Source organism: Panicum virgatum, chromosome 4K, assembly GCF_016808335.1.
Source record: "Panicum virgatum strain AP13 chromosome 4K, P.virgatum_v5, whole genome shotgun sequence".
In the NCBI taxonomy this organism is placed as follows: domain Eukaryota; kingdom Viridiplantae; phylum Streptophyta; class Magnoliopsida; order Poales; family Poaceae; genus Panicum; species Panicum virgatum.
In genome coordinates, this window is record NC_053139.1 from 14,240,568 (window position 1) to 14,258,790 (window position 18,223).

The following is an 18,223-nucleotide window of genomic DNA, read 5'->3' on the forward strand; positions in this document are numbered from 1 at the left end:
CAGATCTGCAATATCAAAATGGATGTCAGTGTTGCGAGCACAAGACCGATGGTTTTTGGTAAATCGGTCAATCCTTCTATCCAAAGGCCGATCATGGCTAATGATCATGAGGCTAGTAGCAGTAACTCGACATCAAAGTACTTTCAACCAAGATGGTGTCCTTCAGGGTTGACTCGTACTCAAAGAAGGAAGCTGCAGCGTCTACGTGCTCAGGAGAAGAAGGAAAAAGAGTTCAAGAGGCTGAGGGACAAACAATCCAACCACTACAGACCAGTGGTCCCTCAAGGCATGATATGGAGGGTCAAAGCAGTTGACCATCCAGCACGACCGGTCGAACCGCCTCAGGAGACCGCTCTGACCGGTACAAGCGACCGGTCTGACCGCCCAGAGCGACCGGTCAGACCGGTTGAGGTTGCAGCAGAACAGAAAGCCGAATCGGCAATGCCTGTTTCGGTTCCTTGCGATGGAGAAACACCGCTAACATTCTCGGTACAAGGCAATGAGGAGCTAGTGGGTCATGAGGCTACATCAAAAGCATAGCAATATAGAGCTCGAGACATTTAAGTGCTCGGGGGGCAAAATATTGGCAACTGATGATTTACCTCATGAAGTTTCTGTACAACGGATCAGTTTCCAAGGTGCGCTCAAGACTTTGATAATGTTCTTGAAGTGTTGAGTCGGTTGAAATTGTAATATCAACAAATAAAAGCCGAATTAGAAGTTTTTCAATTCTAGCTAAAAAATTGGCAAACTATTTCTAATGAGGTATATCGATGCTCTTACTTCTATTCTTCGGATAAAGAATGAAACCGAATTTACTTGGGGGCAGAACAATAAGTGGTCTTTGGTTTATTTGTCTTCACCATCTGTGCTCATGGCGTCTAGGAGAGGGGTTCCTTTCAGGCTTTATGTGGCTGCTGAAGACAAGGTCATTGGGGCAGTTTTGACTCAAGAAACCGAAGACAAGGAGTATATCACCACGTATATAAGCCGATGACTTATTGATGCGGGGGACAAGATCTATAAGAGGCCAAATCATAGAGGATTTTATTGTTGAGCATCGGATTAATGACAAGCATGATTTAAAAGTCGGCTATATTACTTGCACACCATGGAAGTTGTACTTTGATGGAGCAGTTTGTGATGATGGTCAAGGGATTGGTGCTGTTCTTATTTCTCCGAATGGTGCCGTTTTTGAATTTTCAAACCGATTGGAAGAAGAGTGCACAAATAACCAAGTTGAATATGAGGCTCTTCTATTTGGCTTGGAATTATTGCAATCCATGGGCGTGAAGCATGTTGAAGCCTTCGGAGATTCTCTTCTGGTGGTGCAGCAAGTATCTAAGGTATGCTAGTGCTATAATGGTTCTCTAAATGCATATCTTGATAAATGTCTCGATATTATTTCTTCCTTCGATGAATTTATTATCAAACATATTCCGAGGGAAGAGAATGGAAAGACAAATACTCTGGCTCAACAAGCATCTAGTTATAATGTTACGAAAAATTATTTCAATATTCGCAAGCCGATGCAAACGAAAGCCGAGTGTCTGGTTCTGGATGCACCGGTCCGACCGGTCAGCGAAACCGTTCTGACCGCCCAGACCGGTCTGACCGGTCCAGAGACCGGTCAGACCGGTGATGCAACTGCTGGTTCTGATTCGGCCATAAAAGATGATTCAATTGTCTCGGCCGAAGTCCAGGATTGGAGGGTTCCTCTTATATCGTATTTGAGAGATCTTGGTCATGGTGCAGAGTGAAATATTCGGCGTTTGGCACATTTGGCTTTCAAGTACGTTTTAATTGACGATGAACTTTATCGTCGAACTGCCGAAGATTTGCTTCTCAAGTGTTTAGACTCGGATCAGGCCCGGGTTGCTATGGGTGAGGTTCATGAAGGTATTTGTGGTACTCATCAATCGGCTCCCAAGATGAAGTGGTTACTTAAAAGAGCCGGTTTCTATTGGCCCACCATGCTATCCTATTGTTTCAAGTACTATAAAGTATGTGAAGAATGTCAGCGGTTTGGTGATTTGCAATTGGTGCCTGCTGCGTGGATGCATCCTATTATTAAACCATGGCCGTTCCGAGGTTGGGGGTTGAATTTCATTGGACAAATTAATCCTCCATCTTCAAAGGGGCATCGCTTCATGTTGGTTGCTACGGATTATTTCACTAAATGGAGCAAAACGGTTCCTTTGAAAAATATGACACATAAGGAGGTAATTGAGTTTATTACTGAGCATATTATTCATAGATTCGGCATTCCACAAACGGATCAAGGTTCTTCATTTATATCGAAAGAGGTGTGTGCCTTTGCCGAATCTTATAAGATTAAGTTGCTCAATTCATCTCCATACTATGCTCAGGCCAATGTGCAGGCCGAGTCTAGTAATAAAGATTTCGATCAAACTTGTCAAGAACAAGATAGAAGAAAATTCTAAGAGGTGGCATGAAGTGTTATCCGAAGCATTGTGGGCTCATCGTATATCTAGACATGGTGCTACTAAGATTACTCCTTTTGAGCTTGTGTATGGTCAAGAGGCCGTTTTACCCGTTGAGGTAAATCTGGATGCATATAGATTGGCAAAGCAAAATGACCTCTCCGCTGTTGATTACCATGATTTGATGATGGATAATATTGATGAGGTGACCGACAAGCGTTTGAAGGCTTTGAAGAAGATTGAGAAAGACAAGCTTCGGGTGGCCAGAGCTTACAAAAAAAAGTAAAACTTAAATCTTTTCAGGTTGAGGATCTGGTTTGGAAGAAAATTTTGCCTCTTGGGATGAAAAGCAACAAGTTTGGCAAATGGTCGCCAAGTTGGGAGGGTCCATACAAGATTATTAAAGTTATCTCCGGTAATTCGTATATGGTGGAGACGGTGCAAGGTGAGCGTCTACCAAGGGCTATCAATGGGAGGTACTTGAAGAAGTTCTATCCTAGCGTATGGCAAAGTGCATGAGGACGAAGATGGTCAGTATTGGATATCGCCCTTAGTTTTATTTTTAGACTTGTATGCTCTGTGTAAAACATGTACATCAGGATAGTTCTTACTTTTTGGCTTGTGAAACTCACCAAAAAGCAGGGGGGCATATGTTGACAGCCAATTCTGGTAGTTTAGAGGCCGACCGGTCTGACCGGTCGGGCCGACCGATCAGACCGGTCAGTCCAGTTGTAATCCGAGTAGGCTTCGTTTTATTTAGGAAATTCTTGTATAAACCGACTTGGAGAGGGGTACGACTTCCCCGGCCTATAAATATAAAGGCTAAGGCGATTGAGGGTAATTCCAATTGATTCACACATTTATCCTTTACTTTTTCCTCCAAACCCTAACTTTTCCAATCCCATCTGCTGTTCTTCGCTCGTCTCCATGGCGTTCGATAGCGTTTTGAGTGGCCTGCCGACATCAGAGCAACCCAAGATCCACGAGCTCCGACGGGGTCCCTCCCGAGCTCGAGGTTTTAGGTCTTCGCGGCGTTCTCTGTAGAACCGGTCTGACCGGTCGCCATAACCGGTCTGACCGGTCTGTGCGCAGGGAGCCCATTGGTGAAGATTGTGTCGACGATCAACGCGCGTTCTAGCGCATTAGAGTGTGTCGGCGCAAATTAGTGTCAACACATACTTTTGTCCTATCCAAAAATATAAATATATTTAGGATGCTTATCGTGTAAAATATTGAAAAGTTAAGGTTGATATTGTTTGATTTATCCTGGAACGCACTAAATATTATTTGATGCATTCAAAAAAAAATACTTGTATCATGTCCTTCCAGATATATAGCTGTATTCAAATTCCTTATTTGACATTTGTAAAGTTGATGCTTCCTTATTTAACACTGGAAATTTTTAACCTCCTTATTTGACATGAGATGAACTTTCATCCACAATTTGACACTTTTGTCAATTCCGTCAATTATCTTATATGAACAGTAACTTGTAGACTTTCTCCTCTCTTCTCTTTGCTAAAACAACTATCAAATCACCTCCAAGTCATGTTTTTTTTTACAATAATAGATGGGGATGAACCCATTTTGCCCAAAAACACATATGAAAAATTTAAAATCTTAAAAATTAATTCACTCGAGTAGGATAATATTTAAGACTATCTAAATTTTTAGAGCACAACATTACTTTCAAAAAATGATTAAAATATACATAATCCTATCATGGTATTAAATACTTTGAAAAATTATTTTTAATCATCTTTACTTAGAGAATCTTGAAGTTATTTCAAATTTTTTTGTGAAATAACTTTAAATTTATTTTTTAAGAAGTTCAAATTTTCTTTGTAAGTTATGATATAATGTAATTTTATAAATTCGTTTATCCCACTATAGGAATATTATGTTTTTTTGTATCATAAAAGTCGGATGCTTTTCAAAAGTATGGCACATCTGTTCAAGATTTATATAACTGCACTTGCGGGTATGGCTATACTGAAACAAAAACATAGGGGAGAAAATCCCTAAGTCATGGCTCTATATGTACAAAATATACTAACGTAATATTTTAAAAATTCACAATGACCCTCCATGCAAGAGGGAAAAGGAAAAGAAAATCATAATCACAATTCACGAGCCCGGAGGAGGCAGGCTTTTGTTTCAGGTGTTCCATTCGTTGCCGCCTGTCGCTAACGGACTCTAACAAGTGGGGCCTACGAAAAGCCGCGTAATTGGGCAGAGTACAGGAGGAGTAGTACACATGAGAATGCCAACAGCTAGGCGCAGCAATAAATAGCTTCCAAACAAATGACATGACCGCATCATGTGAACGAGACGGGAAAAAGGGGAGGATTTTCCTCGACAAAAAAAAATAAAAAAGAAGCCCACTCGACAGTTCATGTGAACGCTGACGGAAAGGTAAATATCTCACCGACGGAGTACTTCTTTACAGTAACCCCCTTGGTTACCCTGAAATTCGCGGTAGCTCAAGTAAAAGCCTGGAAAATTGGCAAACGATAGTAACCGCCGCGGATTACGCGTATTTCCAGGGCCCCTCGTGAAAAAGCACGCGCTCCTCCTCAGTCGGTCAGTCCCCATCCCCCTCTATTAATCACGGGGCTTCGGGCATTTTCTCCCCTCGTAGATTGCAGAAGCTTTTCTCTCTCTTTTTTTTGGCCTACCTAGTATTTTGGGTCAAGAAATTCCCCGGGGGTGGGGGAATTCGAGGCGAGGGTTTGCAAAAATCAGGGGGAATTTGGGGGTCCTTTCCGCGGTGATCGATAGTTTTACGCTTTATTCGCGACAATTTTTAGGGTTTATCTTGGGGTTTTCGTTTCCCCGTCGTATTTCGTAGAGGAAATTCGTCCCTGTGGAAATTTCGTTTTTTTATTGGGGTTTTCTTCCATGCTACTGTGAAATTCGGAATCTTGTCAGAGAAAGGAAGAAGGAAAAGCGAAGACAAGAAAACGAGGGGGAATTTGTACCTCGAGCGTGTTCTTCTGGTGCTCACTTGCGAGTAAGTACACTCCTGTCTCCAGTACGCTTCTTGATCTCGTCGAATTCCTCGTCGGGACACCGAGGCTTGGATTTCCCGAGCTGATGGCGAACAGGCCTGCTGCCTAGGTCGGCGAATCTTGCGGGTGCTTGGCCGCGGCGGGATCGAAAGGAGGAGCCTTTTCTTGGCTGCTCTGCTCGTGCTGTGCGCTTGCGAGGGGGAGCCATGTCGTCGGCGGCCGCGGCGGGCGAAGCGGCGTACAGCGGTGGTGCGCAGAAGGGGGCGCTGCAGCAGCGCCAGCCGCAGCAGCCCGGCCCCGGCGCGCTCCTCTACGCCCACAATGGCGCCGCCGTCTACAGGAAACCCGCCATTCCGCCGTTCTACCAGCAGCCCGCAGCCAGCAATGCCGCCGCGCAGGTGGCGCCCACCCATTCCCCCGGCAGCGCCGAGCCTCTCAAGCTCAAGCGCGGGCGCCCGCGCAAGTATGGACCCGCGGACGGCCCGGACGGCCCCCCGCCGCTGGCTGTCGTGTCCCCGTCGCAGAAAGCTCCTGCCCCAGCTGATGTTGGCACTGACTCTGGCGCGTCACCCATGCTTCCTCCCGGCTTCTCCCCGAGCCAGCAGGGTGGGGGTGTGGTGAGTCCCCAAGCATCTCCGGCGGCGGCGCCGCCGCTTACTGCGTCAAATGCTTCATCTGCCAAGAAGAAGGGCCGGCCGCTGGGCTCCACTAGCAAGAAGCCGCAGCCGCAGGCGGCAGCGCCAGGTAATGTTCTTGCCAGCCTTTTCAGCTGGAGCAAGCAGCAGTAATCGGGCAAGGAGGCACTGTTGGGTTTGATCATATTTCAATTCAGGCTTCAGATACACGTATATACCAGTAGGCACTGGTACTTTAGTATGGGCAAAAGGAGCATCAGAGCTTATTATTTATTCATTCATTCATTTTTTTTATGTCGCCCTGGCACTCTGGCAGCAGTGGCAATCAGGGGCAGTGGAGTTGTGGGCATGGAATGGTATACTTTGGTGATAATGACCTTCATGCCCTTGCCTTGGCACTTGCTAGAGATTTCTTTCAGAAAAGAAATGGCAAGAATCAAACTTAAATGAGCTTGGATCATTCCCTACTTAAGAGAAACTTAGATTAACTTATTTCAGGATTGTTGCTTAGGGTTGAACTGAACAAGTCATTGGTAAAATTTGTCCTGGCAAGTCTGAAAGTTTACTTCAATATTTTAACTGCTTTGCAGTAATTGTTACTCTGTAGGTTATTAGCTTATTACAGTTCCTGTGGAAATCTGACTTCTTCTATTCTTAGTTGTGATTAATCTGCTACTGGCTTGCATTGATGTAATGATGTCAACATCCTAATTTCAGATTTGAAATATTGTACAGCATTAACACACTATTTGTGATTAGTTTGGTCAGTTAGAATGTACAGAACTATTTATCCACGGTAAATGTTTCGTTAAAGTGCTTTAGTAATTATAGTTGATGTTTGTAATTGTACCTTCCACTTTGAGCATCTCATGAATTTAATTCATCATGCAGTTATTATAAATTTGTCGTTAGTGTTTTAGCATTCCGATCCCTCCAAAAGTGTACCTGTGGATATTTTTCTTAACATTTACTTGATATAATGCAACTACTTGAGGTTTATGCATGTTAATTCAGTTTGTGGTCCTATGATTAGATATAGTTCCTGAATTTATTTTTTGTTTTCACAGGACCAGGCTGGGCCGGATGGAAACCTCATGTTTTCACAGTCCAAGCTGGAGAGGTACACTGTCCAGTACTTTTGATGCTCATATAGATGCCCTGATGCACTCTTAGGATGATGTCATCTATTCATATCAGGATATGCGTGGGATATGTTTACTTGCATCATTTGTTTATCATATTTCAAGTGTTATTGTCTGTTTTATAGCTAGGCGAAGTATTAATCTGCTTATGAAATCAAGCCTTTATTGAACAAAGTTGCCCTTGTTGTATCTTCCTCAATGGCTATTATGGTACCATAACTTGCATTTATTTTTTTACGTTCAGTTACCTAGTGCAATTATATGACTGTCTTGCTCTCTGTAGAAAAGATTTACTCCTGCCTCCAGAAATGTTTGTTACGCTTGCACATGCTGCTCTGTTACCACCTACGCCATATGTCATGTGACATAGCAGGTACTTCAGGAAACCATTTATGCATGTATGACCTAATCTTGAGTATTTCATGCTGGCAAATCATTAAACTGTTTGAACTTATTCAAACAAGAATAGAGTTTGTGGTATTAGCCTGATCTATTGAGATACTCCAGTTAGCTTTACTGCTGATAAGTTTCTTTGTAAGGCTTGTGCTATTCTGTTAGAGTCTGCTAAGTTGAGGAGCGAAATCCTGTCTTCATCATTCACTTGAGCTAATATTTTTCTGAAGTGCAATAACGGATTTCTCTTGTGAGAATTGAAGGGTGCATATTTAGTTTCAGTCATATTACCCTAAACCCTAAATCCTAAAAAAACCATCTCACTGCACCACCCTAACCATATTGAGACGTTGTTGGAGACCTTGTCCTCTGCTGGCAGTCTCCAACTCCTACTTTTTTTTCCTCTTGAATATACAGGAGAGCTGTGTATCATTTCATTGCAGAAGAAAAAGAATGTTCCTCAGCTTCTGTTCCAATTGTTCTTTTCATTTTGTCAGATAGCGCTTTCCTGGTAGCCTTCTAAAGAAGGATTCATGATTTCAGGATATAGTGTCAAGAGCCATGTCATTTTCTGGGAATGGATGGACAGTTTGTATCCTCACAGCCAATGGCGCTGTATTCAATGTGACCCTGCGTCAAGGAGATTCTTCTGGCGGAACAGTAACTTATGAGGTTTGTACATTCTTCCTTCTGTTCAGTTTAAATATCCTTTTTCTGGTATGTCTTTATAACTGTATGTGTCCCAGCTACAACACCATAATGTACTGAGATATAAAGAAAAAATAGGATGCATGGAACATAGAAGTTATTTTCATTACCACACATCTCTATAAGGGGTGCATTGTTTTGCAGTTATGGAAGCAATTAACTTATAGACTTGCGTCCAATATGCAGGGCAGTTTTGAGATTCTCTCTTTGGCTGGCTCATATCTTCTGTCAGAAAGTGGTGGGATGAGCAGTCGAACTGGTGGACTTAGTGTCTCACTTTCTGGTCCTGATGGGCGTGTTTTAGGTGGTGCCGTAGCAGGACCTCTAACTGCAGCTTCGCCAGTTCAGGTTCCCCTGTTCTTCTGGTTGCACATTGCTTTTGATCTAATTAAGATCTTTACAAAGTATACCATGATCTCCCATATATCCTAACCTTCTATTTCTTTCGAAAGTCATCCTCTGCTTTGTTACGAATATGCATACTATCATTTTCACAAAATGAGAACGGTTTCATATATGATTCCCTTTTTCTGCTTTTGGAATTGGCCTTAGTGTACAGCTGTTTTTTGCAGTTATTCCCTGAAGATTGAGAACCTTATAAATCTTCTAATGGATTGTGGTTTTGTTGTTGTGCTGTTCAGGTGGTCATTGGGAGCTTTCTAGCTGATTGGAAATCGGAGCTTGATCCTGGATCAGCACCTGACAGAACTGTTTTCGGTGGGTTTCCTACTGCCAGCAGTCCATCGTCAAGGGGCACTGAATCCTCTGGTGGGCATGGAAGCCCGCCGAATCCTGCTGCCTCGTTCAATACGGGCAGCCAACCAAGCTTTCCTAACTACCCTACATGGAAATGAGCTTACCTGAATCCTACTGTCCGCCTGCCCCAGCTGTGGGGACTAGACTTAAATTGCTGTTTTAGGTACTCCTGAAGGAACTTGGTGGTTTTCAGGCTGAAATGTAGATTGTTGTCTTGTAATGTTCCATAACTTTTCTAGCTCTGGATAGGAAAAAATCGTTGAATGTATCAATGAAAAAGAATTTGAAAATTATGGAAGGATTCTGTCCGTGTGTGCATGCACCACTATAGATTATTTGATTTTATATATGCAGCTGTACAACTACAACAACATAGCCTTTTTTCCCAAGCAAGTTGGGATAGACTAAGAGATGAAACCCGAAAGAAAAAAGCAGCTGTACAACTAAAAAAGAAAAAAAACTATAAACTATGACAGTACATATAAAGCAATCAGTGGTAGCCAACTAATTCCAAACAATCATTGTAGACCAACGGGAACAAATACGTCCAGAAGTTTCATTTTGCGCAACAATTCTTACAAGCCAACAATTCCGTAACCACCCTTGCTGAGTGCTGACACTTCCACGAAGTCACATAGACAACTTATTTCACTTGCTATCTCTACTGAAGCAAACGAGCATTCTCGAGCAAAATTGCAGCAATACGACTGCAACTGCGACGTGAACAGGAGTTATCTGAGGTAGCTTAGCATTCAGGCTTCGTTGAACTTGAAGACACAATCATAAAGTCTTCCTCCTAAAAATTGGGCGACTTCAGGATGCTTAACCTGAAACGTACGGCAACATTGTTTGCAAACTCGTATCATAAGCTGCAATTAGTTGGCATAAATAACATAACAGCAGGGGGGAAAGAACAACGCACCATTCCAATCTTGATCGAGTCACATTTCATTTGTGCATATAGGTTAGTTTCGATTGCTCTTCCCTACAACACAAACAGCCAGACATTCAGCGAGTCTATTCAACAAAGACATTGAAATGCACAAGGACGTCAATAGCTTACCATGCCTTCTAGGACAACCAGATCAGCATCATCTGCCATAAAGGCAAGTTCAGGTGACACACTAGACAAATCAATAACCTGAATCAACAGTAATTAATATTTAGTATCAAAGAAAATGCCAGAGCGAGCCCACCACAATGGAAGGTCTTGAAAGGTGATAGATTCTTACAGGCAGATCGTTACCAGAGTTGGCAACAAGCAGGTTGGATGCATCCACACCTGCAAGCTTTCCATCTGCATCCTTGAGCTTAACAACAATTGAAAAGACAAGAGTCAGATGCTTGCATCAAAGATTATTTACATCCTTTCTCCTGCTCACCTTGTTTATAATCTCAATCAGCTCTGGATAGGTGACGTCATTGATCGAAGGCATGTCATTAGCAGCAAGTATCACCTGCAGTAACCAAGGTTAGCAATTTATTTATTATACTAATAGAAAAAAATCATAAAACTAATCAAATCTATACAATTGCACAATTAAGCATCCAATAGTTGTATGCAGAAGACAAGGAAACTTGTGAGGAAAGAGGCAGCAAATCTGCGGAACTCCAACCAGATTGATAACTTCAAGCACAATGTCGACCACAATGTGTCAGCCTTCCTTAAAAACCGAAGCCTGCATGTACACAGGTGCTGCATTCTAGCTAGATAACCCCAAGAACCTTACTCTCTTTCGCACATGTCACCCACAAGGCAAAGTTGGCATGAATACCCGCCTCAACACACAAATAGCACATGTACAGTACCCACATTATTGCAAATTCTAAAATGCAATTTTCCATATTAGCTCTAATAGTTGGAAGAATTCTAGCTTGGTCGACAGTTCTGAACAAGCCCCACCAAGTTGGAACAAAAGATAGCATGCCTCCTTTTTAGTAGAAGCAGGAGTACTTAACAAAGCTGACAAGGTTCAGAGTTTATCTCTCCTGTCAAGTGCTTCTTTAGACTCCGCAAGTCAAAATGTTTTAAAATGTTTTTCCAAGGTCTTTGGGACGTTTTAATTTATTTAAAATCTTTATATGCCAAAGTTTCTTAGATTACATGCGTGCCCGCTGCTATACATTAAAAAATGAAATCAACCTAGAACCTAAACTCCACCTAGCGCTAGGGCAATCAGGTAAAGAAATACCTCCAGCCCCAGCCATACCTCACAGCTGCATTTCCTCTCTAGCAAGTAACAAGGCTCCAGCAAGGATTGGCGAGTTGCCATGAAATATACACCGATTGCGAGGTTTCCAAAGCGCCAAGGCCCTAGAATTGTGACAGTTAAGGCATTGACAGGCCTGATCGACTACATCACTAGTCCTGGACCACTAGTCATCCTGGACCACTAGAGTGGAAAGAGGGTCTGCAGGCGGTCAGCAAGTTGAACTACCAGCTTGCAAAAACACAGGTGGCATGGAGATGATGGATAGTCTCTTCCTCCTAATCGCATGGGGGCACATTGTTAAGCAACACAAATAACATATATTGTAGTGTTCTTGTTCCATTCATATAGAAAAGATACTTTCATATAGCTGAAATTGATTGGCAGGCTAATAGGCTGTATTATTAGCCGTATTTTTTATTTTTTCCTTGGATATTAAGAATAAAGCACCAATCATCTGTGGAAGAAAATGTTAATCAAAAGTACAACTATTCAAAAATAAAGTACAATACTTAATACAGTTACAGGTAGGCAGAAGTCAGTTGTAAGCAAACCAAACTAGGAGAACATTACTTAAATAACTGCTTTAAATACAACAGTGCTGAAACAAGATGCACTCTCCACAGTATTTCTCAGAATTTATAAAATTGGCGATATTAGATAACAGTAGTGGCTGCTTAGAAGATTTATGGTAGAATTTTTAGAACTTCCAGAAAAAAGCTGGTTTTAAGCTGATAGTCATAAACAGATGGCTTCGTTTGGACGGTACAACTAAAATTTTGTCTCCAGTGCCCACTGGCGGTACAACTAAAATTTTGTCTCCAGTGCCCACTGGCTTGCTGCACAAACATCATCCTTCAGTTTTTTTTTTTCATGCTCACTCAGATTGGTTTCTCAGGACCCTAATGAGGATACGTATGATTATTGAGTCTACTAGGATCATCTCTGATTGACAGTTAGTTTTTCTAACGCACAAGCAGAAAACCCTACCACTGTCTTCTGCTAAGAAACTGGATACCAGGAACAGTTTAGTTAAAAACTGCTGTAGTCACTTTTATTAAAACATGGATTTTTGCTTTTATGAAAACAAGTTTTAATTACACATGAATTAGTTGGAGGGTGCAATGTTTAAGTGGCTGTTAGAGTGAAACTAGTATTTGAAAATCAGGCTTTTCTAAAAGTCAAGATCAAAAAACCATGTAGTTTGTCATGTTGTGCAACTGCAACACTGCTACTTTTTGAGAACAGAGCTCCTAAAGCTAAAGTATCCAAGCAGGTCCTGAGACTTCAAATATGACGATATGAAAAACTTGCCAGGTTCCATAATTCATGCAAATTATTGGACAGCTTAAAAGTAGCCCTACAGTACCAGCCGATTCACAATGTGATTTCAAAAATAAAAGGTGATGTCCTTTCATTATAGTTCAGAGGACATAGGCTCATAGCTAGAGTTCAATATGATTTGGTTTTACAAATTTTAACTCAACATTGTTAAATGTGCCCTAAAGTGAAAATTTCTGATTGAAAAAGAAAGGTAATAGGCCAAACGTTATCCAGGACTTCCAGGGATCAGTCCTACTCTAAGAATATCACAAAAGCAGAATCAAAGAGTTAATACAAACCTTTGTGCCACGGCGGAGCAACTCCCTCGCAAATGGTAATATTCCCAAGATAACATCAGCACCAGAGTTATCGACAAAGATAACTGCCTACAACATTTCATAGAAAAGGACTCAGATACATATATACTTATGTTGTAAAATATTTCATCGTTTTTACGATGATGGTATAGAGTATAAAATTTACTGTTTATTGTAGAAATATAAAATTATAATATATCAAATGTTGCGCTTAGAGATGTAAACGGATCGGATACGGACGGATATTATTGATATCGTATTTGTTTTCATATTTGCGTTTGAATACGGAGTCGGATACGGATAGTGTTAGTTTTTGCCGGATAGGATTGTAATGGATATCAACATCATAAAAATGTAACTTTTGAGCATTCGGATACGGATCGGTTACGGATATTGGATACTCGGAATCAGATACGGACGGATAAAAACCCTTCCAGACCGGATCGAATTCGAATACAATCGGGAAATATCTGTACCATTTACGTTCTGTGCTCCAAATGGGCTTACCCGGGGTTGATGTGTGGTTGATCCAGAGTTTCCACTAAATACTATCAATACTAGATATATGAATTACAAATCACTAACATCTCTGCAATGTGCAGAAAAATAAAACCCATTGGGGAAATTAGTTACTAGAGGCTTTGTTGAATGTTAAATTTCACAGGAAACAATTCAATTCGCAAATTAAGGGAGCTTTTCCTTCACTAGAAATGGACCTTAATAACTTGAGGGTCACCTGTTAAACACTACTCACTATGCTTTGCTATGTTTATCCATGGAATCGGGAGAATATCTTTCATAATGTTTGTCCATTGAGAATAACAGGAGTGAAGATGTTGCAGTGTTTCCACATTCTACCCCTCATTAAATACTTCCAAAGAAGAGAATTAGTTGTACTGTTTTAGCTAATAGGGTATGGATGGCTATTTTGCATTGAATTAGTTTTACTGTCTTAGCTAATAGTTGTACTGTCTTAGTGCACATTGTGTACTCTAGAGTCTAGACAAATATAGTGAAAGGAGCGAGTAATAACTAGGCCAGTAACAGTTGCCAACCTTAAGATTGCCATGGAACCAGAACGGCAGTGGCTTATATGGTTGCAAGCTTCAAATATTTTTGTAAAGATGAATAATAAGATGATAGTATGTTAAAAAGGAGCCAAACAGTACACAATCATATTTACTGTTTACATCATGTGTATTGTACATCTGTGCATAAACAGTGATGCTGAGCGCATAACAAATTAGGCAATTACACATGACAATGGATGACATGAACAAAACAGACTCTTGTATACGGACATCCAGCTGTATGTGGCAATAAAATTACACAGCAATAAAATAATACCTTTTCCCATGATTTCTTGGTCCATTTGCTCTTAAAAGCATCAAGGTCATCAATAACCCAAGGTCGAGATACAAGATTTTGGCAACTTGCCAAGAACGACATGCCATCTTTAGCAAAAACTTCTGCAAGCTTCAAAATACAAGAAAAAAAGAGTTATTAGAAGTCCATGCATGTAACAGTTTCATGGAATACGGAAGAAAGAGCATTTGTTTAACAATATAAATGTTACTATTTTAAGAGAATTTGAAAGAAAAAATATCAAGATGGCTTTGTTGATTCTACATATGAGGTACGGCGTAATGTTGCTTGAGCTTCCCCATAACAACAATAACAGAAAACCAACAGTGGAAATTCCACAAGTGAAGCCCAAAAAGAAACTCAACACACCTGTGCAGATCCTAGATCAAAAATATTTCCAGCTAAGATTCCCCGGATCAAGTTCTCAACTCTTTTTCCATCGTCTTCAATTTCATCATTCCGCTGAACGACTCCCTCAAACAGTGACATAGCCTTGGCATTCTCCTCATCCTACTTATGATAAAACAATAAAGGAGCACAGAAAATTACAATCACCTAAAAGTTATCAGAACAATGACCAAACTAAGTAAGAACTACAGCAGGAATTTGACATAGATTACCTTAACCTTCTTGAAGATATCCCTAAACCCCAGCTCTCTAAGTACTAGCTCACGAAGCCTACAGAGAAGCTTGAGATACATTTCAAAAGTTAAGTACAAGTAAATCCCCATTTCTATTATTTCTCAAAGAACTCGTCTATCGATGACATACTATGCAGTCTGGTGGTCCCCCATGGCTCTCTGGATTCTTCTTCATCTCTTCAAGCATTGCTGTGTACCTGCACCACACATGTCCATAACTAAATTATAGGCCTCTATGTGATGGATAGTTCCATAAAATCTGGGAGGGAGCACCATTTTTGTCCAATTTTTTTTTTATTTCAGTGCATTTCAGTCCTAGAAATCTTTTTCTACACCATAAACTGTTCAAAAGCCCCTACTCCCAAAGCCCCTTACAAATTATGGAACCTTACACCTGAATAACGACACCTGTATTTGTGTCCAAGTAACAATGCATGGAAACCGCTGGAAGATCAAAGCATTAGCAATGCAAAAACTTGTCTGGTCAGAAACAGTCACATGTGAATCCCATGTGGCATCAGATGTTTTGCAAGCGACTGAGAGCCACTTGGTATCTACAAGTGGAGCGATGAGTTGACAATGCAGCAACAGCACACTAGCCAATTCTAGTTGAGATGTCGGCTTGCATCCAAAACACAGGCGCAAGCACCATCGACTAGCATCTCACTTCTCAGGCTACTAACTAGCACTACCTTCCTGCACTAACATGCCCGCCAAACAAAACAAACAACTACCCTGACCATTTGACAAAGGTATAAAGGAGCAGCATGAGCAATAATCCGTACTGATCAGTGATCCAGTGCCCAGAGAGAAAGAGGAAAGTCAAAAGCGGCGCACACACCTCTGCGCGAACTTATCCGCCTTGGCCGGCGCGTCGGGCACGGTGGGGTCGTTCTCCGCGCGCTGCCTGCAAGTGCCATCGAGGGGACGGTGGTGAGACCGAGCCCGAGCCGCCGCGACAACTGAAAGGGGACGGGAGACCCGGATCGGATCGGAACGAGCGCGGGGGCCTTACTTGAAGGACGGGACGGAATTGAGGAAGAGGTCGATCCACTGGATCTCGACGGGCGTGGCCTTGCGCGGGTTGTCGGAGGTGAACCGGTAGGGGATGGTGCAGGCGCGGTAGGTGCTCTCCACCGGCGCCTGCAGCAGCGGGAACGGCACCGACGGCGACGAGCTCTCCATGGTGCCCGCAGCCCTCGCGCCCCCCGCCTCGTCCGCGGTTAGAGTTCCTTCGGATCCCCCCGGCGGCCGCTGGAGGCGAAGATGCTTTTGTGATGCCTATGATCGGGTTGGAATTTCTTGGGTTTTAACTTTATACCATTATAACAATAACAATCGCCATCTCAGGAGATAGCACTCTTATTTTTTTGCAAATACAGAATCAGTACAGGAGAGAGAAAATATTTACAATTTTACCACTTTGTCACCCGTAGACGCCAGCGCGGCTGTCCAGCTAGGCGCCATGTCAGATCTCGCACCCCGACCCAACCCCTTTGTCCAGCTCACGAGCCCGACTCCAGCCCAATCTAGTCTCATTCCCCTCCCCCCTCTCCTCTGCTCTGCACGTGCCCTCCTTCGCCTCCGCCTTGCCGCTGCGCCGCCGCCGCCGCCGAGGCCACGCCGCCATGTCGCACTACGCCGAGTCGGGTAGAGGTGGAAGGGCGAGAAGCAGGCTTCAAGGTAGGCTTGAAAGTGCTCGAAGCGATCGTATTGCTGCCGACCACGCAGATCCAGTAGGTGAGCTCAGCGGCTTCCCGCAGATCCCATGCCCGGAGTGTGGCCAGGCTCGGGTGATAGAGGGGCGGACAAAGAAGGTAGGTGTGAACCATGGTCACCTGTTTTTCAAGTATGCCAGGAATGGGGTAAGCTGTTGGCTTCTGTTCTTGCCCCCTCATGAACAGCTAGGGTTCTTACTTCTGAGTTGATCTTGATTTTGTTTCAGTATCTCAAATTGTGTGGTTTCTATACTTTCGAGAAGGCTTACTTTCAGAAACTGAAAGATGTTGGCATCATCATGGTTCGGCCTGCTACACCTAACTGGGAAGATGAGAATGTGGAGGAGGAAGAGAGTTCAGTGCACTGTCCAAACGGTGAAAAGAACAGGATTGAACTGGAGCAGAAGATGGAGTCACTGATTCGGAAAATGGACATGTTCTTTGTGTGTGTTGTCTGTGTTCTAGTTGGGAGTGTATTCATGTATGCTGTAATGAAGTGACTTGAATAAAATGAGTTTATGAAATTTGTGCTATTTTGGAAGTTGAGAATGTGTGCATGTGTGTTTATGTTTATAACAAATCAATGTGAAAATAAACATGGTTATGATAAGTCAAGGTGGAAACAGGTGCATAGCAAACCAAACTGGCATTAGGATCATGTCCATAACAGCATGTTCATAACAAACCCAATTGAAAATAACAGACTGCATAGTTCTGCCTCCCAACAATTCAAACCATACATTGTTCAAAAGGTCTTGGATTACAACTTCAGGCCATCAACATTGCAAACCATACATTGTTCACAAAAGACAATAGCTAGCAAAACAACATTATTTTTTTGCCCTTGCTGTCTTTCTTTTGGGGGGTGTCTTCTTGAGTTTGATTGCCAGGTGCTTCTTCTTTGGAGTGAACTTCTTAGGTGCTTCCACAGCTAGAGGAGGTGAGTTTTCCAGGTCGCCCACAATTTGAAGATCACAACAAAGATTCCTGAAATTAAAGAACATAGTATCAGAAATGAAAAAAAATGAGACAATAGTCTCAGCTTCATGTAGTTTTGTTTACCTCCTAGCTCTAGGAGGGGACGAGGGTTGAGGAGCTTCAACTTTAATTGGATGCACAAGCCTCTCTGCAGCTGCTGCAGCTTCTGCTACTGCATCTGCTTTGGCTGCAGCTTCTTCGGCCTCTATTGCTGCCCTTGCAACTTGTTCTCTTGCCACGACTGCCCTTGTTCTTGGTGTGTTCACTGGGAGTATGGTCTGACTTTTTGCTCTGCTTTCTACCTGGCTTTGGGGTTGACTTTTTGGTTCTCTTTCTCTCTTTTTTCCAGTTAGAGGACACCTCCAACTTCCTTTCTTGTGGCCAGCTGCATTACAGGTAGGGCAGATCACCTGTCTTGTTGCCTTGCCTTTTTTTCTCAGATGGAGCAGGATATCTGTTCTTCTTTTGCCTGCCTAGTGGTCTGGGTTTCTTTGAAGTGGGTGGGTGTAGCTTGAAGCCCTTGTCCACATCTGGCCACTGTCTCCTATCAGTTATCATTGGAATAACTCCTTGGTAGGCAGC

The 18,223-nt window shown here is 42.5% G+C and overlaps 2 protein-coding genes across 4 annotated transcripts; one reads left to right on the top strand and one right to left on the bottom strand.

Moving 5' to 3' along the window:
* Positions 1 to 5,042: 5,042 nt before the first annotated feature.
* On the top strand, positions 5,043 to 9,387 carry LOC120703253 (AT-hook motif nuclear-localized protein 10-like). 3 transcript variants are annotated; one of them, XR_005686852.1, is made up of 6 exons: positions 5,043 to 5,457; positions 5,565 to 6,199; positions 7,158 to 7,605; positions 8,169 to 8,297; positions 8,520 to 8,681; positions 8,975 to 9,314. XR_005686852.1 is itself a non-coding variant. In XM_039987284.1 (6 exons), the coding sequence occupies exons 2-6, from the start codon at positions 5,662 to 5,664 to the stop codon at positions 9,185 to 9,187; spliced, it is 1,095 nt and encodes a 364-aa protein (XP_039843218.1). In that variant the 5' UTR covers positions 5,066 to 5,457; positions 5,552 to 5,661; the 3' UTR covers positions 9,188 to 9,387. The 3 variants fall into 3 exon arrangements, 2 of the variants coding, with proteins under 2 accessions (XP_039843218.1, XP_039843219.1); XM_039987284.1 differs by having other exon boundaries at positions 5,066 to 5,457; positions 5,552 to 6,199; positions 7,158 to 7,210; positions 8,975 to 9,387; XM_039987285.1 differs by having other exon boundaries at positions 5,066 to 5,457; positions 7,158 to 7,210; positions 8,975 to 9,387.
* A 182-nt stretch (positions 9,388 to 9,569) lies between these two features.
* Positions 9,570 to 16,239, bottom strand: LOC120703252 (damage-control phosphatase At2g17340-like). The gene is made up of 12 exons (XM_039987281.1): positions 15,961 to 16,239; positions 15,787 to 15,852; positions 15,076 to 15,142; positions 14,925 to 14,993; positions 14,674 to 14,814; positions 14,287 to 14,415; positions 12,922 to 13,008; positions 10,472 to 10,546; positions 10,322 to 10,399; positions 10,153 to 10,230; positions 10,012 to 10,074; positions 9,570 to 9,916 (listed from the first exon to the last, which is right to left on the bottom strand). Exons 1-12 carry the CDS (start codon positions 16,128 to 16,130, stop codon positions 9,842 to 9,844), a joined length of 1,098 nt encoding a protein of 365 aa, XP_039843215.1. The 5' UTR covers positions 16,131 to 16,239; the 3' UTR covers positions 9,570 to 9,841.
* Positions 16,240 to 18,223: the final 1,984 nt, after the last annotated feature.